This window comes from Poecilia latipinna, unplaced genomic scaffold (assembly GCF_001443285.1).
Source record: "Poecilia latipinna isolate Pla-1442-1.1 unplaced genomic scaffold, P_latipinna-1.0 Scaffold2519, whole genome shotgun sequence".
Lineage (NCBI taxonomy): Eukaryota > Metazoa > Chordata > Actinopteri > Cyprinodontiformes > Poeciliidae > Poecilia > Poecilia latipinna.
In genome coordinates this window covers 29633-53016 of record NW_015115135.1, presented here as the reverse complement: position 1 = coordinate 53016, position 23384 = coordinate 29633, and the positions used below count along the sequence as shown (strand labels likewise).

The window sequence follows — 23384 nt, the reverse complement described above, 5'->3', positions numbered from 1 at the left end:
TTAAAAGTCAAGTTCAAATACAAAATTTAAAATCACTTAAAATACAAGCTCTGATTAATTGATATATAAATAGTATGCAAAATATCTTATTGGGTTTAATCTGCTTGAATTCACGAGGTTCGTATATTCTCCCACCATTGTAATGATTTCTCTTTTCTAATTAACTGATGCAAAAGTTCCTTGTTTTTTTGGGGTTTTTTTTTAACAAAATGTTGTAAAAGGTTTTAGACTAGCAGAATCAGCTTGAGAAAATGTGTACGAAGGGCTCCCGAAGTGACAAATAACTTTTATTTTTGTCTTCCCATGGCGAGACCAGGAAGTTATACCAGACCACATATCTGAGAACCGGTGGGTTAATGCAGCAGAGAAACATGCGTATTATACCCACTGGCACTAAAAGAGAGGGAAAAAAAAAAAAACTAAATACATGTTTTGCACAACAAAATGGCAAAGTCATAAAGGGGGCAAGAGTTAATGAAGATGAACTTTTTAAGATAATAAAGGGAAAACGCACCATCTGAAAACAGAGCACAAAAACAAATAATGCGTAATATTTGAGTAATGCTGCGATGAAAACCATTTTAGGCACTTTTATTGTATTATTACGAGAAAAGATAGAAGCTAGAGGTAGAAGATGACTTTTATAACACTTTATTCATTTAAAGAAGACAAAAAAGCTTGTCAGGTTGTTAGAACAACGTAAACAAGCTCACAAAATATTTTGCCTACAGTAATGGTTAATACTCAGTGTATATATGAGGCACTGTGAGATTTCTTTACTATTGTGACATTGCTTAAAAAAATGAAAGAAATTCACAGTTTTTATATACTGTTTATAATTTCATTAATTTGCACTTCTTTTACTTTCATAGAAACTACGAGTTTCTATGACACTGCCTGTCAGCCTCCTCTCAGGCAGCTCACTGGCAGTGTGCAGCAACAAGTGGGGCAGGGCCAGCGCTGCATTATCTTATTTATTAAACAGTTTGATGCATCTTCAGTTACTCTGACATTTGCACTGTAGATCACTGTGACATTTTCCCTAATTAGGGAAAATGCAGGTGGAGTTTAAACAGGATATTTTAAACCCTGGATAAAGTTTTATGCTGCAAGCGGCCGACGCCTGCTGCAGCATCACACATCAGAACTCACACACTTTTTCCCATAACAGCAAGTGAACACTTGACGCAGTGATGATGGCAGATGAAGCAGTATCAAATCAGAGTAGGAGAGGCTAAGCAACCTGCTACCTGTCGTCTTCACATTTTCCCCATTGATAACATCCTGACCTGTTGCCATGGAGACGTCAAACTGCTAACGTGTGGTTTTCCTGTTTCCTGCCTTGTTTTTCAGAGCTCTGCGTCGCTGTGCAGTAATAGCACAGAGCAGCACTGCAGGCTGACTTTAAAAGCCCCTAGAAATTAGTTCATAGGTTATCTTTTTTTTTTCTGTTACAAAATGTGCTAAAATTACTCACTTGGTGTCTTATGTGCTGTGTTGTGTGTCAGGAGTGTGGGCCCATCCCCTGAGCTGGTCAGGCAGAGGGAAGCCAAATGGATCAACATCATTGGCCAATGGGACCGCATCTTGTTAAAGAAGAGCAGCAAGGTGTGTCCTGGTGGAGAGACGACAAGCAAATAAACTCTTTTTTAGCTTGTCATAAAATTATAAAAAGAGCAGAATAGCCTTGTTTTTTTTTTTTTCACTGCCACGACAAGCCAAATTGTTTGCTGTTAAATTGGCTTTGTAGGGATTCTTACTGGGTCGTGATGTCTCTGCAGGTCAAGCTGCAGTGCCAGAAAGGAATCCCTGCCTCGCTCCGAGCGAAGTGCTGGCCTCTGCTGTGTGGAGCATCAGAAAGAATGAGACAAAATGAAAACCTCTATGAGGCAAGAGCTATTACGTTTTCACTGGAGTTAATGCTTTCTAGCAAACATTGTTTTGTTTTGGGTTTTCTTTTTTTTTTTGCAAAAAAAAAAAAAAGCTGCATGGTTGTTGCAGGAATATGACTGATATTTCTGGTGAGTAATTTGTGAGAAGCTGAAAATAATTTCCTGATTATTGTGATTTAAAAATGGAAACTTGTTTGTGCTACATGCAACCTTACGTTAGCATAGCATCGCAAAGTTAAGTTAGTTCACTAACTAAATAAAAAAGTGAAATTCACTGACAGAGTTTCACAGTGGTACATTTCAAGGGTCTGTTTTCTGATTATGTTAAAGGTCATCAATTTCAATCAATAACAGAAAACTTGATTTGTAGATGCAACCACTAAAACATGATTTTTATTCTGAAGTGTGCTAAATAAAGATGGAGGAGACTTAACTGTTCAACAGACAGAGTAAGCCAGAAAATGTTATTGTTAAAGAAGGTGGCTCTTTACAGAAGGCTACTTTAAAGCAAATTCATGCTTAAAGTTAAGTGGAAGGAAAAATTCTGCTGGAAAAGGGTGCACAAACAACCAAACAACAAGTATAAGCACAGACTGAGAGGATTGTAAAGTAACTTTAAAGTAAAGTGTGGATGGTGAGTACAAGATCCAAAAAATCAAATTGTTGCTCAAGAGTCCAAATGTCCTTTTTTCAGATTAAGTTCTATTAAGCATCACACTCTGGTGAGATGCTTAATAGATGCTTCTTAATCAGGATCAGGAGGGAAAATGGAGAAGAGCAGAATCCAAATTCCTTAAGGTCCACTGTGACATTTCCCTAATTAGGGAGCTGTAAGAGATAACCATAAAAATAAACATGTGACCCTTAAAATCTATCACTACATATGCAGCAGCTAATGTTTTTTGAACAACAATCAGTGTTTTTACTACATTAGATAAATCAAGTTTGCCGTTTTTTTAACCCTGCGTGACATTGGAATATCAATGACTTGTTATTTCAGTCTCTAGATTCACAGCCAGGCCTGCAGAGCTGGGTGGATATAATCGAGAGGGATCTAGACCGACAGTTCCCCTTCCACGAGATGTTCCTCTCTAAAGACGGACACGGGTGGGTTTGTTTTCTACGCAGTGTTTCTGCCAACAAGCTGTGAGTGGAGAACAGCTTTATGACGCCTTCAGTTACTGCACCTGCAAGATAAATCTTTGCTTCTTCAATTGAAACAGATAAATGTTTCTGATCAGTGAGAACGCTTGAGCTGGCTGCTCTGCATATGCTTTGTGGTTGATTACTGTGGTGTGTGTGTGTGTGTGTGTGTGTGTGTGTGTGCAGGCAGCGGGGGTTGTTCCGGGTGTTGAAAGCCTATACTCAGTTCCAGCCAGAGGAAGGTTACTGCCAGGCGCAGGGGCCGGTGGCTGCGGTGCTGCTGATGAACATGCCTGCTGAGGTTGGACCAAAAACATGTTTCTGTTCTGCAGACTGGGTGCAAGTTCACATCGAGAACAATCACCATGAAAGGGAGAATTGTTTCTGTCAGGGCAGACTTTGAGGTTTTACCTGTACTCACTCATCTCGTTCATATGTCTTTTTAATGGATGTTTCTTTTATTTAAAAACAAGTGAACAGGAATCAAACAACCCGTAGAGGTGTTCATTTGCCTGCTCTATCTTTGCACTCTTGTTTTTAGGGGGAGTATTTGTTTTTACTAGCCAAACCTCTGGTCACCATATCCTGACACTCTTGTTCATGTCTGGCAGGAGGCCTTCTGGTGTTTGGTTCAGATCAGTGAGCAGTATCTTCCTGGATACTACAGCCCTCTGCTGGTGAGTGAACACTTACGGCTTCCTTCACGTTTCACCTTTCCAGATTTAACTTTCAAACAGATGAATGAATGGTGCAAGGAAAGGTGGAGTGATGAATGGAGGGCAGATGCAAAGAAAGAGATAGAAACCTTTTAGAGTACTTTCCTGTACCGTACTGTTCTATAGTTAAGCCTTTTTCCTCTCCTGCATCAGACGTTTCCAGGAGACACACCTGGTCAGCGTTAATGAGGTGTGGCTCTCTAACACACCTGGTGTTTTGTGTAGGAGGGAGTCCTGTTCGACGCAGCCATCCTTTCCTGGGTCTTGAAGAAGACGTGCCCGGCTGCACACAAGCATCTCCAGCAGCACGGCGTGGAGCCACTCATGTTCGCCACCGACTGGTTGATGTGTCTGTTCACACGTCACCTGCCCTTTAACACGCTTCTCCGAGTGTGGGACCTCTTCTTCTGCTACGGTGTGTCTGTGTGTGTGTGTTTTTACACCTAAAACTAAATCAAATTGAGGCAATGTGAGTTTTATGTTGGATGCTGCAGTCGCTGTTGCGCGTCCTTATTGGTGAAGTTGTCCCACCTCTGCCGTCCAGGTGTGAAGGTGCTGCTCCAGGTGGCGGTGGTGCTGGTGCGTCGCGTCCTGGGCCGGGCCGACCAGAGGAAGCAGTGTCCAGGCCAGATGGAGACTCTGGAGAGGCTGAGGGGGGTCAGGGAGCACGTCCAGGAGGAGGAGGAGACTTTCATAGCAGAGGTAACACTGAAAAGAGTTAGCGCTCCTTGTTTGATCATTCCCTGCAGAGGAAATATACATCAGGTCACCCTTTTCGTCTAGAGGAGGGCCATTTGCGGCTCTCGGACAAATTTTTTGTCGTCCTTTGCTGCAATTCAAGAGCTATAAAAATGCGGCCTCCCTGGTTGAATGAGATGAAGTCTTTTTTTTTTTAATTATGGGAAAATGATCACAAATTAAAACCTTTTCATAACAGAAAAGTAATATATTTTTATATTTTTGATTCAGTCTGTATGAATTCTCCACAAAATCTCTCATTTTGTTGAATATTTCTAAATGTATTCTGTAAATTTAACACTTCAAGACTAATTTAATTTTGAGTGTGTGACCTTGAGCCAATCAAAATGTAATTTTATTGTGTGTACGCTTGCAAGTGGATGTCTGAATGACAAAAGCATTTATCTTTACACAGCTGTTCTCCTGTAAGGGCCACATCTTGTGACTTTTGCTGAAACTTGGCTGCACCCAAATCTGAATTCATTGAGTTATTAAAATTGCCTGAATAAAGGAAGAGTTTTCAAACAGAGTGATTTAAATGCTGTTTTTTGCTCAAAATTGGCTCAGTTTACTGTTGAGAAGAAAAAAAAAATTTTGGTCTGTGAGTCCATTTGATTTGACTAGTTTGGCTCATGTGACAAAAAGCTTGCAGAACCATTATGAAAATGTATCAGATCACCCTTCTCTGTAATAAAAAGTTGTCTTTTCAATAAATGACATAATCAGAGACACACTAAAGATTAACCCAACAATAACAACCCATGGGACTTTTATACTATCCTGATTTAAACCCAATTGAAACTCGGTATTTAACTGCAATTAAACCACATTTTGTCCCGCTCTTCTGTCCTGTTGTCACGAGTCAAACCTCCCAGATTCACAGCTGCCTTCTCTCCCCCCTCATTCAGGTTTGTTCAGTGCCACTGTCAGGTAAAGACCTGGAGAAGCGGACGGAGAAGGAGTTGGGAAGGTGGAGGAAAGACAAACCCTCATCTACGTTCGACCCGCGGGGTCGTTGCTATGGGTATCGGATGGCGTGGGCGAGAACCCGCCAGCAGAAGGAAGAACGTGAGCAGAAGGAGAGAGAAACGGGGAATCTGTCTGTTCCTCTCGCCCGCTCTGCCTCCACTCTTTCGCTCTCGCCTGCCCTCCTTCACAAGAGGTTTAGGAAAGGAGGAAAAGGCAATCCTGGCGAGTGGGAAGCCGGCAACAAAGTTTCGAGGCATCTTTCAATGGGAGCAAAGGACGACTGGAGAAACTGGAGTGACGCAGAATACAAGAAAAGCGTCCAAGACGTCAAAGAGGAGGATGTAGTTTCAGATGGGCAGAGAACAGAAAGAGAGACTAAACCAGCAGAAGAAAATAAACCAGAAGAAAACAAAAGTCCGCCAACAGAGAACCAAGAAACGGTAAAAGTAGAAGAACAAACTGAGCCTTCGGAAGCAGGACAATGTGAAAAGGAGGAAAGTAAAGAGACTGGAGAAAGCACAGTCATTTCAGAAAAGACAGAGGAGTCTCAATCTGTTGAAAACAATCCCGAAGCTGCAGAAGAATCCAATGAAAATGAGCAGAAAGAGGAGCCGTGTGACACAAACCAACCACAAGTACTGGAGGAGCAAAGTCAGGAGAGTGAGGCTGTAGACACAAATGAGACTGAGAACCAAAAAGGTCTGCAAACTGTGAGCCAATCCCACATTACTGACGAGCAAAGTAACAAAAACATTGAGGAGAGCGGGGATACAGAAATAAGCAGCGAGGCGGAGAATCCAGAAGAGCTGCAAAATACGAGTCAATCCCACATTCTGGAAGAGCAAAGCAATGAGCCGCAGACCAAGGCGACTGGTACGCACGAAGAGGCAGAAAACGAAAATACAGCCACCGTGGAGGAAAATCACGCAGAGATTCAGAGAGAAAACACAAACGCAGAGTCTCACACAGAGTCATGGGAGGAGCCAGCTGGCACCAAACCACAGGCTGGTACAGAAACTGAAAATCCACAACAGCTGCCGCTGGACGCCGTCGCTGAGGTCACAGCGACGAGAAGTGAGACAAACCTGGACTCAGAATGTCACCGAGACCTGGATCCTAAAACCGACACGGGGCAGGAGCAAGAAGAAGTGATCACAGAGACGGGTAGATGCCACAGCACTGAATCATTCGTAGAAACAGAACAGGCAGAGACCCACACAGAGACAGAAACCAATGTCCTGGCAGAAAACGTGGCCGTACAGGACGAACTAAAAACGACACAAACAGAGCAGGAAGACTCACAGACACCATCTACACCTGAAAGCACCCTTCAAGAGGGGGAGAGTGATGCCACGACTGTGGTTGAAGAAGAAATTGAAGCAGTAACGGATGGCCCTGCGCAGGAAATAGGGGAGGTGGTTGTGCCTGTACATGCACAAAGTCAGGAATGTGTTTGTAATCCCAGAAATTCAGAGGAATTACAAATACACGATCAGCCAAACGAGGAAGCTGCAGAGAGCGCACCGCCTCCAGAAGAAGGTGAGATTTTAACACAGGATGAGAATGAAGATGAGTCTGATCAAAAACAAACAAGCTCTTCTGATGTGCAAACACCTGAAGAGTCAGCAGCTGGCGCTGTGGAGAAAGCAGAAAGCACGGAAAATGTTCAAGAAAGCCAAGCAGGAGAGAATAATGTCACCATTTCTTGTGAATCAACAAATACTGACGGCAACACACAAATCCAAGACAAAGTTCATCAGGACGCAAAAGATCTTCCTGAACTTGACGTCGGCAGCCAGGAGCAAACCTCTGCGCGCCGCAGCAGTCGCTCCTCCGCCGATTACTGTCTGAGGAAATCCTCCGGCTCGCGTGGCTCCAAGGTCACGCGTAGGCTTTCAGAGGATCTCTTCAGCGGTCCTGAGAAGACTAACCAATCCCAGTTCAGCGCCAGTCAACCAGAATTACAACCTAAGGAAGCAAAATCAGAGCAAGCCGTTCCCGGAGTGACAGATGACGCGGGGGAGCGACAGGAGCAGCAGCCCGACGCCTCCAAGCGCTTCGGACTCTTCCGCAAACTCAAAGGAGAGCAACCCAAAAAGGCCAAGCCGAAGAAGAAGCCCAAGATGCGGGTTCCCAAAATCTTGGTTCAGGACTTCAGCGACATGATGCCAGCGGATGAGCCGGCGGTCCAGGAGGACGCGGAGGAGAAGCTGAGCTCCAGGGAGAGGAGGAGGAGGCGGAGAGAGCAGGAGAGGAAGGAGAAAGAGGAGGAGAAGCTGAAAAAGAAGAAGGAGAAGGAACAAGAGAGGGAGAGGAGGAAACCGCAGACCAGGGGGAAAAGTTTTCAAGGCCAGAAGGAGAAAGTTAGCGATGATGTCGCTAATCCTGCAAAGACTGATTCACAGATCACTAGAAATTCTGTTTCTTACGCTGAATCTTACTTTTAACAAAAAAAACTTCATCTGATTTTAGGTCACATTGTTTCCCCTTTCTTGTTTGAGCTCAGCCTTGGTTTATACTTGAACCTTTTCAGATGTACATAAATAATAAATACTGTTTATAAGATATGAAAGGCAAATTTATTTTTTCTTTGGTGCAACTGCTTCTCCATCAGCCAGACAGAGTCAAAGTAAAAACGAACTGAAGTGCTTCATGCTTAGCGGCACTTCATCACAGTTTTCAAGTTCAATGTGAACATCAGAGTCCTCAGTAAAAACAGCACAGCGGTATCTGTCCAGTAAAAACAAAAAGTCGGCTCCAAAGCGTCAGGTTTTTTTTTTTCGTTTCAAGTAATCCAGGTGTGGTGGTGTAACAGCGCTCCCTCGTTTCGCCTCCGTCAGATCTCTGGTCATCATTCTGCCTCAGCTTCATCCTCGCTGTCGCTGGCCAGCACTTCCTGAGTCGGAAGCGGCTGCGTGTTCATCTGGGACGAAGGAGGAAGGACTGATCCGAAGAACAGGGAGCGGAACTGCGGGAGAACACGGGAAGCCGTTAAAAAAACAAATTTTATCCAAGATAACTCCTTGGATATGGGCCAGCGACCAGCTTAAGAAAATGTTAGCATTTCCCGCTATGCCATACAGTCGGCGCGTGTCCCCTCCCTGACCTGTTGCCGTTTCTGGCCGGTCAGCTGGCTGAAAGAAAGGAACTACACTTTTCCCTTATCTCCTACTGGATAATAATACGATAGCCAAAGGGTATCATATTTTCTGTTTCTATTTACATTTAATCATAAAACAGGAGGCTGAAAAATATTTTATACCCTTCTAGATCAGTAACTGAAAAGCCTTTATTGGGGTTACAGCTGTCAAACCCTTCTAATAACTGCTGAGCAGCTTTTACATGTTTCCACTTGCAGAGAATGGAAGGCCTCCCTGCCATCACCCTAATCTGTAACTCCCTACACAGATTGCCTATTACATTCAAAACGTTGATATGAATTCAACTCAGTCAGAGGGAATCAAATATTTATTTTAAATCTAAATCTGGCAGCGGTAAGAAAAATTTGGGCCTCAACTATATTAATGCATCAATACGTGTGATTAAATAAGTAAGTCCAACCTAATAAAGTGGCATCTCACTATCTGAGAAACTCTCGTACCTTTTTATCTGGCGGTCTCTCTGGATCATCATCGTCTTCCTCCTCATCACTGTGCGTTCTGGTCCTATAATTAGGTGCCGGGGGCTTTCTGGATGTGGCTAATGACGGTGGGGGCAGGTCTGCGGTGGAGGGACCTGGTGCTGCACTGGTATCCATGGCAATCAGATAGGCATCCATGTCGTCATTCATGAAGTCGTCAGGAGGATGCGACTGGTCTGCGTCGCCTCTGAGGAGACAGTCAGGGAGGATGAGGAAGAACGTAAAGAACATATCCACTTTCTGAGTTGAATCTATATCAACTTTCTTTCTTTCTTGTTTATTTAGATGGGAACAAGTGTTAAGTATCTAAGGCCAAGCATCTGTAGCCTTAGTTAGTTTGCGATGCATGTTTGCGATGGGCCTTTAACAACATAAATTTAAGACAATTAAAGCAACACAGCAAGAACGACAGGCGAAGACGTGAATAAAACCAAATGTCCTGATGTATTTTAATAATTAATGACTCAAAGGAGCAATACTTGTGTCTCCAGTTTTGTCACTTCCGTCTCATTTACTACCAGAATAAGTTATAGATGATACATCTGGACTACAATCAAACAACCTTAAACAGCAGGCAACAAACTGTGATGGAAACGCAACATGTTTACATTTTAATCAAGCTTTTCATACAATCTCGTTAAGTATTCGAAATAAGCTCATGTTCTAATCGATGTCAGAACATTTACTGCTTCCTCTGACTTACAGAAAACCTTTGGTAACACAGCCAACATCCTGTGACTCCTCCGTAGTTGACGTTTTGCTGCCTGAGCTTGTTTTATGCTAAGACAATTGATTCAGTGATGGCAAACGAGTTTTATGTGTCAGAACGTTTCACAAATGATCTGGTCTTTTACAGGTTCTGAAATTACAGCTAAGTTAATTAAACACATGCCAGCGTGTCGTCTTTAAACAGAGATGAAGCCAAACATTGAGAAGTCGGGTATGTGAAACGAAGAGCAGGTCCTCATTTAGAAGAAAACAGCAGCAATAGCTAGTTGTTTACCATCTGATTTTATTTGTGTTTCCTAAATGGAGGATATCTGACAAAAACATTGCTTAACAGCTTAAATGGCCTAATTTTAGCCAAGCTTCTCTATCAGCAGGTGACCGTACATTTGACTCTAGAATGTTTTGCTATGCAGAGCAATTTGTGGTTAGCTTGGTGGTTTGCAAGGGATGCAGGTCTTGTCACAAAAAAACAACCCAAATTATCACCGCTTCACCACGATGTTTGACAGCTGGAATGAGGCGTCTGAGCCGATATCGTTTGAAAATGGTCTTATGAACCTACTCAAGTGGTGGAGCAGCAACCAATGCTGACACCTTGAGAAAGATGGAGAGCTCTAATTCTGGGACATACTGAACTACTGACCTCAGCAGGTGACAATGATATCAGACAGATCCATAAGAAATAACTCTACAGCTGTCGGTGTTGTGGATTATCGCTAAAGAACTAGCAGCCGCCAGGAAAAAAAAAAAAAGAGTCTCAAGCACAGTGACTTCCAGCTGATATGAATCACACTAACATTATCCACCAGGTGGCATGAAGGAGTAAATACTCAGGATTTCCTGCCTGTCTTTGAAATGAGTCAGGCAGGAAACATTGACTGGAAGTTAAAGCATTGATCTGATTTTCATTTGTTCAGCGGTTTTTTGTTTTTTTTTTCTTTTTACCGACAGCTGACTGGTGTTTCAAGGCTTTTATAGGCGTTCTTTACAGAATCATAACCAGTAATATCTGTTTGCTTGGTTTTTTTTTTACCCTTTGTTGCTCTTTTGAAGATCGCGATCATCCGAAAGCGTCGCCAGCACAAAATTCCCCTCCAGAACGCTGTCTGTTACTGAAAGCACCACAGGGCTGACACACAAACGCACACAGAATATGCACATCAGTGGCCAAAAGTGGAACAATTTTCTTAATATGTGAACACTCTGAAAATAAGCACGCTCACCTGCCTGGCTCATCAAAGTACATAGACACGGGGAGGCCAGTGGACTCCGCAAACAACAGCAAACCCTGGAGGGGAGAAGATAACGATTTATCTCAGACTCTGGGCCAAAAGGAATCCAGTCATTTTGTCAAAGCGATCACTGTTTCTCTCTTATCTGTCACACCCGAAATTCCTTCAGACAAAAAGTGATGCTGTAGTGAGCTTTGACGGCAAAGTGGTCGAACTCATCCGCAGCGAGACACAGCTCAGTTAGCATAGCCTTCGAGCACTCTGAGAGGGAGAAACAAAACAGAAAAGAAATGAAGACCTAACTTCTGCCTCTGTTTTATGTAACCATTTAGTGTGCAAGAGCATCTTTGGGTTTAAATCCATTTCATGTAACTTTTCTGTGTCATTTAAGGCAACATAAAGCATCTTTTGTTAAATGTTCTAAACTTTTAGCTCCTTCAGACTGACTCGAATGAGAAACACGCCTTCTCAAGAGGGGGAAATGAGGCACTGAAAGGGAGTGTTCACTTTGTAGTTTGGTGTGAAAATAACTGAACTAATCAGCTGACGTAATTGTCATGTCATTTGCTGGCTGGAGAGGGGAAAAAAATATTTTTTTTTCACCTGCTTCATCCTCCACATGATTTCTGACCCACATCCGTTCATCACTCACTGTCACGGTCACTTCTTCCAGAGATGAAGGAAAGTGCACAACCGTGTCCACTAGCACTCTGAGAACAAAGGAAAACCAAAAACACAGATCAGGCTTAAATTTAACAGTGGCATAATGAAAGCAAAACAAAAAGAGTGAATATCTGAAAACCTGGGTTGGGCTTTGAACACATTGGCACAGCTGTTTTTATCAAACACTGCCTCCAAGCTTTCGCTGTCCTGGTAAGACAGGTTATGTGTCTTCAGGAGGCCTGGAGAGAACGTCCACACACACAAACCTTTAAAACTCAAAACAACACACGATGGAATGCAATGTAATGAATGCGCAGTGCTGCAATTAGTACTGAATACGTCAAAATGAATGACACATGTCCCCTGTGAAGCCCTCAGTGTACAGCACTGAAAATCTGAAAGGGAAGCAGGGTGGTGTTACCATGTTTGCAGTGCAGCGTGAAAGTGAGGCGATCTTTCTGCTCATTGAGACCGATGTGACATTTTTCCACTGTTTTCTCTAAAGTTGGGAGAGATTTGAAGACGGACTGCACGCTCTGGCAAAGCAAAAACAACAAAACAGGAAGTAAAGCAACACCTCTATAACAGATGGAGGAATTTCTGTAACTTTATCTGCAGTGACATCATCTCATACTTGTTTTATGTCACGTAAATAAAACACTTTTGGCATGTTACAGGCTTACTATAATGTTACGTACACATGTGTGTAATGGACAATTTTACTAGGAGAGATTTTCTGCAACTATCTGGGGCAGGAAGCTCAGAGGTTTCACGCTGATAACCACAACCTCCCGGTACCAATGTGGCACACAAAACAGCATGTAGAGATGAGCAACGCGAGAAAACATTCAGACGCATCCATTTCCTTCTTCTTACTGAGAATTATTCAACTGGGATCAGCCATAAAAATCAGCAATCAGATCTGGTGAAGAGATGATGTCAATCTATAAATGGGTTGGTAATTCTCACAACATCAGAAACCTATTTATGAAAATACTGCTGTTTTATAGTAGTACAGAAATCTGTAACAAAAATGTATAATATTGACATCTAATTTGTTTTATTTAAAAAAGAGAAACAATTACTATTCCAATTGCTCCAAGAATAAAATTATATCAATTTATGGTTAACTCAAAAAATGTATCCAAGGTAAATACACACTGTTGTACTTTTCAAATGTAGATTAGGCAGAATTTTAAACTATTTTTGCTGTCACTCTTTGCTTGACAGTTATACTAATAAAAACATTTGAAAAGTTTCTTCAATAAAAGGGCCATTTCCAAACAACACTAATGATAAGCATCGCAGCTTCCTTTCAGCCAGCAGGGCAGCAGTGCTCAGCAGCAGGTGGGGGAAGGAGAAATTTCTGCCTTGTCCGAGGCTTGAAACAGCCACAGAAAACTCCAGTTACGCCATGAACTGTAATTAGCACCTCAGTGGAAAAAGGAAAACTTTAACCCAAGAAATGTCAGGACGTTACATTTTTGCAGGTTTGAAATAACTTTTTTAAAACCTGTCCTTACAAGTATGAGTTCTTTGAATTTTGGGATGAATTTACTGGAAGATCAGAGTTTGCTTTCGTTGTTAAGCACCTTGAGGGATACATCTATGCTAAGAGATCTTTTGTGAATAAATGTCCTCAAAACAACATCACAACATTTAGAAGACGAGAGGATTTGCAAGAGGAACAACTCCAATGTAAAAGAAGAACAAATTGCAATTTGCATTTGATATAAATGACGTGATGTTGTTAAAGTATGAGGAGCTTGCTTTAAAGAAGACTCTAAAATACTAGAAAATATAGTAAAGATGCCTAATGTGTGACTCTTTATAAAGCATTTTATGGTGAGTATTATTATTTAATGTAGTTTGTGAGGTAAACTAATAAAACTGCTTTAAAACTGTTGTATACCTTGATACTAGGACATCTGAACAAGTCTTTTAAAATAAATGTACATCTGATAAAACAACATGCTGTAATTGCACATAAGGAAACTCTTGAAGGAACTTATTCGTTATGTGGGAAAAACTGGAGATGATGATGAAGCAGTTTCTGATGGACTTTATGGTTGCACATTCTGCAAAGTTAGAAAACCACTGACAAAGGGGCAAATTTCAGATTTTAAATTGTGCATTTATGCTCTCACACCTTTATTGCCATCTTGCAGCGGAAGTTGAGCCCAGTGGGAATGGAATACCTGCACAGAAACGTGGAACGATGCAGTTATAGTCTCTGCATAAATGTGATGCTTACTGGTCTAAAACGAAAGGCAGGAAAATAAAATCTGCACCTGCTGAAGAAGAGCGGTGCGAACAGGAAACAAGCATATGCCGATCGAGAGGAGTTCACAGACCGCAGGGCTAGCTACAAGTCAGAGAGAGAGAGAGAGAAATACAACAAAATCAACACTGTTCATTGACGCAAGGTTTGCACTAACAGGAAGAAACCAGACTGCATGCATGGCTGAAGGAAGTGTTGCTGTATCTGACAGCAGCAGCAGTGCAGCTCACCCCGTCTTCCTGAGGCTCCACGTACAGCTCGTCTCCGATCCTGGACAGAGAGTGGATGGCTTTGCCCAGCACTGGTCGGTACCATGCACACACACAATCAACAATTAAGTCATTACTATCGTATATTGCGTATGGTCAAGCTAGAGAACGACGGAACAGCAGGAAATAGTCAGTACCTTTCACGTTTCCTCCCGTTACGACACATTGCATTTTTACAAAGATATCAGTTAAGATGAGCAAACCTTCCTAAAAGTTTTCCAAAGCTACCAAACAGCTGTAGAACCAGTTTGTTGGGTTTTAATAGCGTCCGCCCACAAAATAAATACTCCAACGGAAAACATACTTATTATAGCTGTGGTCGTGTTTGTAAAAGCTTATTTGCGATGACTGCTTCAATGAATAACCGACTATTGCCTTGTTTACGCCGCCATAACCACTTCCTCACTGTAGACCTATCAGAAACGAAGGAATCAAGCGCATGCGCATTTACTTTTCTGTGGGTTTAGCTCGGAATCGACTCTTTCGACTCGTTCACTTCTTCGAGCCTTTTAAATAAAGTCAATTTTTGATCTAAGTGTGTGGTTACATTGAAATATTACTGTTTTTAAACAGTAATGAAAGGGGGCATTCTAACCCAATCTGAATAGCATTTTTATGAAGATGAATTCAGACAGATAAATGGGTTTCAACTAGTCACCAACGTTTTATTTAAGATATTTATTAAAACATAAATGAATGTTTTTCTGCATATGTCTCATTTTTGCTCTACCCATCACTGTGTCTCTGATGTAATTTATAATCACATGGTATGGTCCTAGTTTGTCTTGTGTGACACCTGAAAACTTTCAAACCTAACAGATGTTGCCCTTTTTTAAAAAATGCAGTTAGTTTCATGACATTGATGTTGCTAGCAGAAACTTTCAGCTTTAAGTGGTTCTCAACCTTGCTCCCTGAGGCCCACAGCTTTGCATATCTTAGATTTCACCCAGCTTTTGCACGTTACCTAAATTCACGAGCAGTTAACAAACTTTAACAAAACTTGGCAAGATAGTGTATGCTCATATTTCACTAAAACAGATAGTTTAGCTCTGTCAGATAAAATGTAAACAGTTTTATGTTAATATATTTTGCAATTAAACAGCTGCTGGTAAATAATACAATACATCAAAGGGCATATCATTAATTTGTAATCTGCTCACTGCATTCTGCAGATGTTTATTTCTCTCACATTGTTTTGCTTACATGCAATGCAAAATAATAAAGCAGAATTCTTGATTAAGCTGCTCTCTTTTCCCTTTTCCTGGTGCAAGAAAGAAAAATAAAATTGTAACTGAATTGAGGTTCACTAAAAGTAAGTTTTAAATGTGTTCACTTTTAAAGTACTAAGGTGTTTGTGGTTGATTTTAATAAAAGTATGCCTTTATCTTGACTCATAAAACCTCTATCCCTATTTCGCGTTTGATTTTGCCTTTAATAAGTCTGAATTTCTGTAGAATCGCCCAGATGTTTGTGCTGCACTGAACCTCACTAGCTGTTTGACTAGATTCCTATTCTCAGGAGGCTACCAGAAAAACAACACTTTCATGTAAACACTATCAACTCTAATGCTGTTTTTATCATTTTCATCTTTAAGTATGACATCACATGTAACTAGAAGTCTTTAGGATAACATTATAAAACTAATATTACAGTCCTTTACAAAAGTTTTGCCACATTTTAATTACAGTTTCTCAAACTACAACCACAAACATCAGCTTACATTACTTACTACATGACAAAGTAACAAGCATATTGCGCTATTGTGAAGTGAAAGGTTGGTTTACAACATGGCAAATAAAAATCTGAAAAGTGTCACTTTTTTTGAGTCCCACTAAATCAATAGTTTGTAAAACCAGCATTCTTCTCCACAAACTAACTTAAATTCAGACTGGAGGGAGAGTGTCACAGAAATCTTGGCCCAGATTCTCAAATGGATTTTGCGCTGGACTTTGACTGGGTCATTTTAACTAATAAATGTACTTTCATGTAAGCCATCCCATTGGTTGTATGTTTAGGGTTGGAATCATCTGTCCTCATAAACTCTGACCATCCTTTTATGACCCTACTAAAAACAAAGTCTCTTCACAGCATAATGCCGGCACCACTATGTTTTATCTTTGGTATGATGCGTTCAAGGTGGTTTGCAGTGTTCACTGTTCCGAATAGTACTTGCAAGTGAGGCAGAAAGTTATTTTTTGGTCTCATCTCACCTGAACACCTTCTTCCTTATACCTGCTGTGTGGCAAATTGGACTTTCTGCTCATCAAAAAGGTTGAAATTCTAGCCTGTCCTTCTTTTTCATAAAGGCCAGATCCTGGATGCGTAATAAATACCTTTTTGCTGTCAATAGATTCTCTTGGTTGAACTGTGAATCTCTGCAGCTCCTTCAGAGTTACCACAGGGGTCTTGGCCTCCTCTGATTATTGTTGCCTTCAGATGGTCGAACATGCCGACAGATGTATGTACACAGAGTTGACATGTAATTCGCACCAATTAGAAAATCCAGAAATGATGTTTTTATTTAGAAAGGACCAATGTAAAAGGAAGCTGGATATAGTAAAATAAATGTAAAACTCTGCATCACTTTCCCTCCACTTCACAATTGTGTAATCATGATAGAGCAACTTGGTGTAGAACTCTAACTTATTATGTGTAAGTTGGTGTTTGTGACATTTTCTAGAAAGGAGACCAATACTGTGCCAAGGCACCGTAGGTCTAAAATCACTCCTGAAGAACCGTTGACACAAAATGGGTTGCTAAATATATTACATAGTTTTCTCTCGATCTAAAGAAGCTAGCTGTAAAAATAGCTGCCACTCTACAAAAAAAAACCTCCCTATAATTACCAATGGAGGGTCACTGTGGGAAGAAAAAGGGTGTGTGCTCATAAGCTAGACTCAGCAAGAAATAGGAAGGAAGGGCGACGTAAAACTCAAGCAGAGTGACACACAGAGGGAGAGTCGCTGTCAAAGTGGAATTGTCTCACCTCTCTGGTTTGTCTTGTTTGTCTTCTTCAGTGCGTAAGATGTGAGGAACGCTGCCGTGAAGTGACTCTCCTCCCATCAGAGGTGATATAAGCAGCTGCTGAAGAAGAGGTATTACTAGAACAGGCTGTGGACATTTAGAGAAAGAGGGACACTTTTAAAAAGGAGTAAGAGGAGCTATGTAAAGAGCTTGTTTCTTTCGAGAGAGAAGGACTTTTGTTGCGCAATTTGAGGACTGTTGAACAAGTGGATGCAAAACAACAGCGAGGCGTATCTGAGAAGAGGCAGCAGGAAGATAAGCGGTAAAACGTGGGCCTCAGTTTGATTTCGTGGTGAGGAACTGTTCGCACGATGAAAAGAGATCAGAAAACTTGGCAAGAGCAAGCCGACCCTCGCCGGAGTCTTTTCAGCCAAAGCTGGATTAAAGGAGAGAAATGATCACAGCACAGGTACATTTTTCTGTCTTGGTATCCAGGCTCAACGAAACGCAGCAGTGAGTAGAAGCTATCCCTGTTTCGCTGGATGTGCTGCATTGTTCACATGTGTTTCAGTGAAACCAGGATCTGACACACCGAAGATTTGTTCCTAGATGTCTCAGTCACCTCATTCAACAGACACCCATGCCGTGTTGCAGTCTATGCTGCAGAGACTGCAGCTTCAGTCAGGAAGAGAGGCCCAGACGCTTTTTCAAACACCTGTATCCTCGTCTGCACCTCCGGCTCTGGGGCAAAATGGTGAGAGAGGAGCTGCCAGCCTCCAGGGAGTTCCCAGCAGTCCTGTGAATGTGCTTGGTTTTAATGGGAACCCTTCAAAGGAGTTCCCAATCTCAGCAACGAACAGTACCTCTGGCTTCCCGAGGGATGAAAAACACCAAGCAAGTTCTGCTTTGGAAGGGAGCAGGAGTCCAACTCTCTTCCCTTCGCAGAAAGTCAACCCCAATGGAGACTCGGGTAAGAAGTGGGAGCTGGGACAGGCTCCCGGGCCTGGGTTCTCCCCAACAAGTACAAGGCCGCTTTTTCCTGCTAAACCGCAAAAGGAGGTTAAACTCACTTTCTTTAAGAGGACGGATACAGAGAGGGAGAGCATTGGCAGCACCCTGATGAGAGAAGACGTCCCTGCTAATACCGGTGCTGTTTTGAACATGATGGAAAACCAGAACCACGTCCCGGCGTGGTCCGTGAACAGCACAGACGCCGGCTTGGCTGGTGGGGGAAATACAGGATCCCATGTTGAAAACGGAGGATTCGGCAGCTTGCAACAAAACAACGACTTGCAGGTCTTTTCAAACAGCCAAGTAGCAACAAACATGAGGAGAAAACGATCAACTGAGAATAAAACGAGAAGATGGACGCAGAAGCTCAAGGAGAGATTTAAGGACAGACATGGGAATGCTGGGAAAAAGGGAAAAGAAGACGGACTTCCTGGACAAGAAACGCAAGTGAGCAGCGTTCTTTTATTATTAATATTCTGCTAGAGATTATTGTAAATAAAATAATAATCTGAGGACATATTTCAACGTTTTTAATCACATTTCCATCTTTAACCAGGTAATAATGCCAGATACACCAGGCAACAAACCAAATAATGATCCAGATGCAACCTTCTCTCCTTTGGACTGCACTGATTCCAGCAAATTAAATCCTGCACAAACAGAAGACAACACTACTGCGAGCAACATCAGGTAATCACCAAACAGACTCACTCTGAATAATGTCCAAACAGGCCCAAATTATGTCTGTTGTCCTAAAAGTATCAAGAGTTGGATTTTATTTATTTGCATTTGTCCCTTAGAACCTCATCAGAGTTATGAAAGGCATTTGGGATCTTTCCAGTAAAAGCCTTGTGACTGCTTTACCTGACATTTTCACATCTAATGTGCCAACAACACTCCTGTCACTGACAAGACCTGTCAACAGGTTTCTGCAAACATGCTTTCTGACAATGTGTGTTGTGATTCTTCTAAAATAGACCATTCAAGGAAGCAATGGCTGTTAAGGAAGAGGGAAATAAAATTACATTTTTGATTTTATCATCAAAAATAAATACACGCTGAATTACAGAAGAACAAAATGTGGAAAAATGGAACTGAAATTCAATGTAAAAAAAAAAACAAAACATTATTTTCAGTGACAATCAACTATAATTTTTATTTAGATTAAAACAATTTAAAAAGTTAAAAACGTTGCATGAAGGTTTAAAACAAAAACATCATACATGCAATATTTCTCCTCATTTATCCCATGCATGACTTGTGTTGCAAAGGTATTTAAAACTAACACCAATGTGGTTTACATAAAACGGAAAAAAAGCTGAAAAAAAAGCTCAAAATATCAACTTTCAGGTAAACATAAAAATTAAATATACATACTGTGATAAGAAATGTTCAAAAACACAATATCAGTACTAAAATAAATGAAAAATGTAAAAAAAAAAAAAAAAAAAAACAGGAGATAAATTTTAAAGAGGGATTTGATTGGCTGAATCTACGGCACAATGTGTGCATATTTGTCAAGGTCTTACTGTCTCTATGTTATGCTTTTATTGTTTTATAAAGGAAAAAGTGCTGTAAATGCATCTGAGTGATTTTTCAGAAATGCAGCTCTAACAAATATTTGCTCTGCCTTTCGTTCTGCATAATCTCTGCTGGATTTGATTTCATACTTTTACATTTGTTCTGAGACAAAATAAATCTGATATCTAATATAATTTAGATAAACTTCAATCAGGACAGCAAACTACACACTAATTATAAGATTTAGTGTGTAGTTTAATATTTTGCTTCCTTGAAGCCAAACTGAGCTTAAACTTTCTCTTCTTTCAGGCGTAGCAGTGACTTTGACTTCGGCCTGGGGTCATTCAGCCTTCTGGACGAGATCACCAAGGGTCAGGAGTGGGCTAAGTTTTTAAACCCAAACCTCTCCATATCCTCAGTAACTGAGAGACCTTCAGAGGAGCCATCAAACCAACCCCATATTCAGCCACAGCCTCACAGCCTCAATCAGTCACCGGGAACTTTGAATCAGGTTGGAGTCAGGAACAACCAGTGGAGCTTCAGGAGTACGGAGTCCTCACCTGGTCCAGTCTTCAGCATGCCACAGTCAGCCCCTGTTTTCCCACCTGCAAACATTGACACTTCAGTATTAAGGCAGCAGGCTGACCAGTCGGAGCCAATGGAAGACGGACAAAGCCGATCGGAAATGCTGTCCAAACTCCAGCTCAGGTTGTCGGCGTTTGCAGAGGTCAGATGTTCATTTCTTTCTGAAAGCGCAGCATGTAAAAAAAAAAAAAATGTTTTTCCACACTTCCAGCATTAAAAGTATAATTTCTTCTCGGTTGCAGCCATCAGGTAATCCTTACCATTCAATAGCAAGAAACAGAATCCAGATGAGCAGAAAGAGGCAACATCAGCCGGCTGAGAGGAAAGACGAGAGATTTCAGACTGAGAAAATGAGTGACGGAGGGGTGACAGATAAAGGTATGCAGAAACAACATGAAAACACACAATCCATGTTTTATTATTCAGTAAACATTGTCAGGTTGTAACATATTTTATATAGATATATGCAGAATCCAGTCCTTAACTTACATGGTATATGTGATGCTTATTGGATACCTGCAAGGGACTTAATTGGTATTTGAAAGTTACTTTCGAGATACTTACTGCACACTTACACACTATTTGAAGCTGCGGTATATAACTTTCTTAAACAATATGTTTTTTCTTACATATTTGTTAAAACTGTCACTGTTGTGAAAGTAGAATATAAAACAGATAACATGAAAAAAAATCAAGTTCCTCTGCCTTCTCCATGCTACCTTCAGAAACTCCCAGTAAAAACAACAAATCAGAGGCAGGAGGAAGGTATTAACTTTTAATTACCTGGACTTTATTTGTCAGGAAAAAGGCACACCATTGAATCAAAACTGGGTTTAATCATGTAAGAAAAAGAATCCTACCTATTAAGATACATATTATGTATCAACAGCATTCTTATGGGTGCCAGCAAAGGACATACAGGAAACCTACAGGGTACGTAAAAGAGTACTTGGAGGAATTGTAAAGCACCTACTAACATTTACTCACGTTACTGTAATTATGTATGATTTGTCCGTACTTTGAACCTTTTTAAGTTGCTTACAAAACCTGAACCTGGACTGTACTCAGCTACATTTGAAGTCACATCTGTAATGACTTAAAAATAACATAAAAACGCCAGGAAAGACGGCACTGATCCTTCTGCTGGGTTAGCAATCAGATATCATAATGCTGCATCAATTAGAAAACAGGCTCAAGCATAGTTAACCTCTGTGAAAAAGAAGAAGAAAACTCGTGGCTGTACATAAGAGACGAGGTTAACTAGAAGAATGAGAAAGGCAGTTTAAGACCATTTAAAATATTCTGAACAATATTTTAACAAATATAAATAATATCAGTTTTATCAGTACTTGTGATTGTAATTTGGCTAAAAACAGAAGGTGCTTAGCTTGGAGTCAATTATTTAAAACTATTAGACTGGAGGGACGTTGGGCGTATTGGACAGGGAGTTTTCCTGCCAGGTTCTGAGGAAGAGGAAAATCAGAGAGAGGCTGCACAGATGTAATGAAGGATGCCGAGATGATCGATTGTAGGGAATCCTAAAGGCGGCAACTGACCGAAGATATTGTAAATAGACGTCCCATTTAAATTTCATATAGTACCTCCTAAATATTCAGATCATATGCTAACGTTTTATTTGGTGTTGAATTTTTATTTATATAGCCCTTCAAGTAAAGCAGTCTGTTAATACCCTTTAATTCTTGTTCTGTATTGCTGCCAGTTTCCATGCTTCATCTACGCTTTAATAAAAATGTTTCCTCCTCTAGCCTTCATCAATAATGGTATTTGCTGCGGTTTCTGTTCATCAACTTTCCCCCTCTCTCATGATGATCCAGAGCCCATATCTTCACCATCCTCCACCAGCATCCAAATGATGGAAGAGTCGGTGGAGTCACAGCAGAGAAACATCTCATCTTCACAACAGCAAAGGCCTCTTCCTGTCTCTCTGTCTCCAACATCACTGAGTCCGTCTGCTCCGCCTCCCCGGAGTGTGCTCAGAAACAACACGTCCCATGAAGCCGAATCCGCAATGGAGACTATGACGAAACGGGTGAGAGATTGTGGATAACAGCGCCTCCTTGTGGTGTAACGTTTTAAAGCGTAAGGTGCACTTACTTATCAATTAGCGGCTAAAAACAACTGATTAAATCACAATTTGAGTGCATTTTTTTAATGCATACATGTCAAATTCAATATGGATTGCAGGCAGAATATATTGTTCTTGATTCCACAAAATACAGAAAAAAACAAAACAATAAACTCACTTAAACTAAAAGTGATAATTAGAGACATTTCAGAAAATTACAAAGCTCTGTTTTCGATAACACCATAACATGTCTGACACATTTTGGTAAATTTGACACTGATTTTTTTTTTTAATTTGTTGTTTTTTTCACGATTCTGTGACGCAGAGACGGGTCGAGGAGAACCGCCGGGTTCATTTTTCCGAGCAGGTGATCGCCATAGATTCGCCAGACATCATGGACGATACGGTGGAAGAGGAGGATGAAGAGGAGGATTTGGAAGCGGATGAGGACTCTTTATTCGAGCCGGACTTTGAGGCGGCGCAGGCAGAGATAGACCAAGCGCTGCCAGCCCGTCGTTCAAATCTCCCTGCTTGGATACAGGCTCTGAAGAGGATGAATGCTGGGAAAAAGCACAGATAGTGGCTGCGGAACAGAAATGATTCTGTCGAATAAGTGATGTTTAAGCAATGCATTCTTAAAACCATCATATTTGAGGAGAGTTTGTCTCCAAAACAGATTCATCTGGTTGAATCTGTTTTAAAACTCTGACCAAGTGGCAGAGTTTGAAACCACTGGTCTGGGACTCTTTGGCTACAGAAATTTCTGCCATTTTAAGCATTTTTCCAGTCGTACATGGAAACCATTTAAATGAATATTTCTACAGAATGTGTGTCAAATATCTCTGGACACTCGCATTGTCCTGCTCAGAAACTGCTTTGTTAACAAGCAATCAATCAGATCATATGCTTCTAGCAATAAACTTTAAATCGAATGATTGAAATGTT

The 23384-nt window shown here is 41.1% G+C and overlaps 4 protein-coding genes across 5 annotated transcripts in view; 2 read left to right on the top strand and 2 right to left on the bottom strand.

Moving 5' to 3' along the window:
- ndufs8b (NADH:ubiquinone oxidoreductase core subunit S8b) overlaps nucleotides 1-1504 on the bottom strand; it is a 6932-nt gene extending 5428 nt beyond the window's left edge. Inside the window, exon 1 of the mRNA XM_015020016.1 lies at nucleotides 1478-1504. The gene's annotated coding sequence lies outside the window, so the exon portion shown is untranslated. The remainder of the gene's footprint in view (nucleotides 1-1477) is intronic.
- Nucleotides 1-8025, top strand: part of tbc1d10c (TBC1 domain family, member 10C) — a 9756-nt gene extending 1731 nt beyond the window's left edge. Inside the window, exons 2-10 of one of the 2 annotated variants that reach the window (XM_015020012.1) lie at nucleotides 1509-1608; nucleotides 1782-1889; nucleotides 2893-2999; nucleotides 3222-3336; nucleotides 3647-3712; nucleotides 3977-4166; nucleotides 4296-4453; nucleotides 5398-6716; nucleotides 6747-8025. In XM_015020012.1, coding sequence (XP_014875498.1) covers nucleotides 1509-1608; nucleotides 1782-1889; nucleotides 2893-2999; nucleotides 3222-3336; nucleotides 3647-3712; nucleotides 3977-4166; nucleotides 4296-4453; nucleotides 5398-6716; nucleotides 6747-7905 — 3322 coding nt within the window. In that variant the 3' untranslated portion in view covers nucleotides 7906-8025. Of the gene's footprint in view, nucleotides 1-1508; nucleotides 1609-1781; nucleotides 1890-2892; nucleotides 3000-3221; nucleotides 3337-3646; nucleotides 3713-3976; nucleotides 4167-4295; nucleotides 4454-5397 lie in introns of both variants that reach the window. The other variant, XM_015020011.1, reaches the window with a different exon arrangement.
- Nucleotides 8022-14709, bottom strand: rad9a (RAD9 checkpoint clamp component A). Its single transcript, XM_015020014.1, has 12 exons — nucleotides 14410-14709; nucleotides 14234-14304; nucleotides 14014-14087; nucleotides 13872-13920; nucleotides 12144-12258; nucleotides 11862-11961; nucleotides 11663-11769; nucleotides 11214-11320; nucleotides 11051-11115; nucleotides 10861-10956; nucleotides 9060-9285; nucleotides 8022-8426 (listed from the first exon to the last, which is right to left on the bottom strand). The coding sequence occupies exons 1-12, from the start codon at nucleotides 14441-14443 to the stop codon at nucleotides 8310-8312; spliced, it is 1161 nt and encodes a 386-aa protein (XP_014875500.1). The 5' UTR covers nucleotides 14444-14709; the 3' UTR covers nucleotides 8022-8309.
- Nucleotides 14218-23384, top strand: LOC106938143 (uncharacterized). The gene is made up of 7 exons (XM_015020013.1): nucleotides 14218-14307; nucleotides 17290-18694; nucleotides 18804-18937; nucleotides 20078-20495; nucleotides 20596-20731; nucleotides 22189-22403; nucleotides 22765-23384. The coding sequence occupies exons 2-7, from the start codon at nucleotides 17846-17848 to the stop codon at nucleotides 23017-23019; spliced, it is 2007 nt and encodes a 668-aa protein (XP_014875499.1). The 5' UTR covers nucleotides 14218-14307; nucleotides 17290-17845; the 3' UTR covers nucleotides 23020-23384.

Excerpts from the sequence above, each read along its gene's own strand:
- rad9a (XM_015020014.1), bottom strand. The coding sequence starts at position 14,443 with ATGCAATGTGTCGTAACGGGAGGAAACGTGAAAG. Across the intron at positions 11,962-12,143 it reads CACGCTGCACTGCAAACATG|GCCTCCTGAAGACACATAAC; the intron begins GTAACACCACCC and ends CGTTCTCTCCAG. Across the intron at positions 9,286-10,860 it reads CTTCAAAAGAGCAACAAAGG|AGGCGACGCAGACCAGTCGC; the intron begins GTAAAAAAAAAA and ends CTGTCTCCTCAG.
- LOC106938143 (XM_015020013.1), top strand. The coding sequence starts at position 17,846 with ATGTCTCAGTCACCTCATTCAACAGACACCCATGCCGTGTTGCAGTCT. Across the intron at positions 18,938-20,077 it reads ACTACTGCGAGCAACATCAG|GCGTAGCAGTGACTTTGACT; the intron begins GTAATCACCAAA and ends CTCTTCTTTCAG. Across the intron at positions 22,404-22,764 it reads TGGAGACTATGACGAAACGG|AGACGGGTCGAGGAGAACCG; the intron begins GTGAGAGATTGT and ends TCTGTGACGCAG.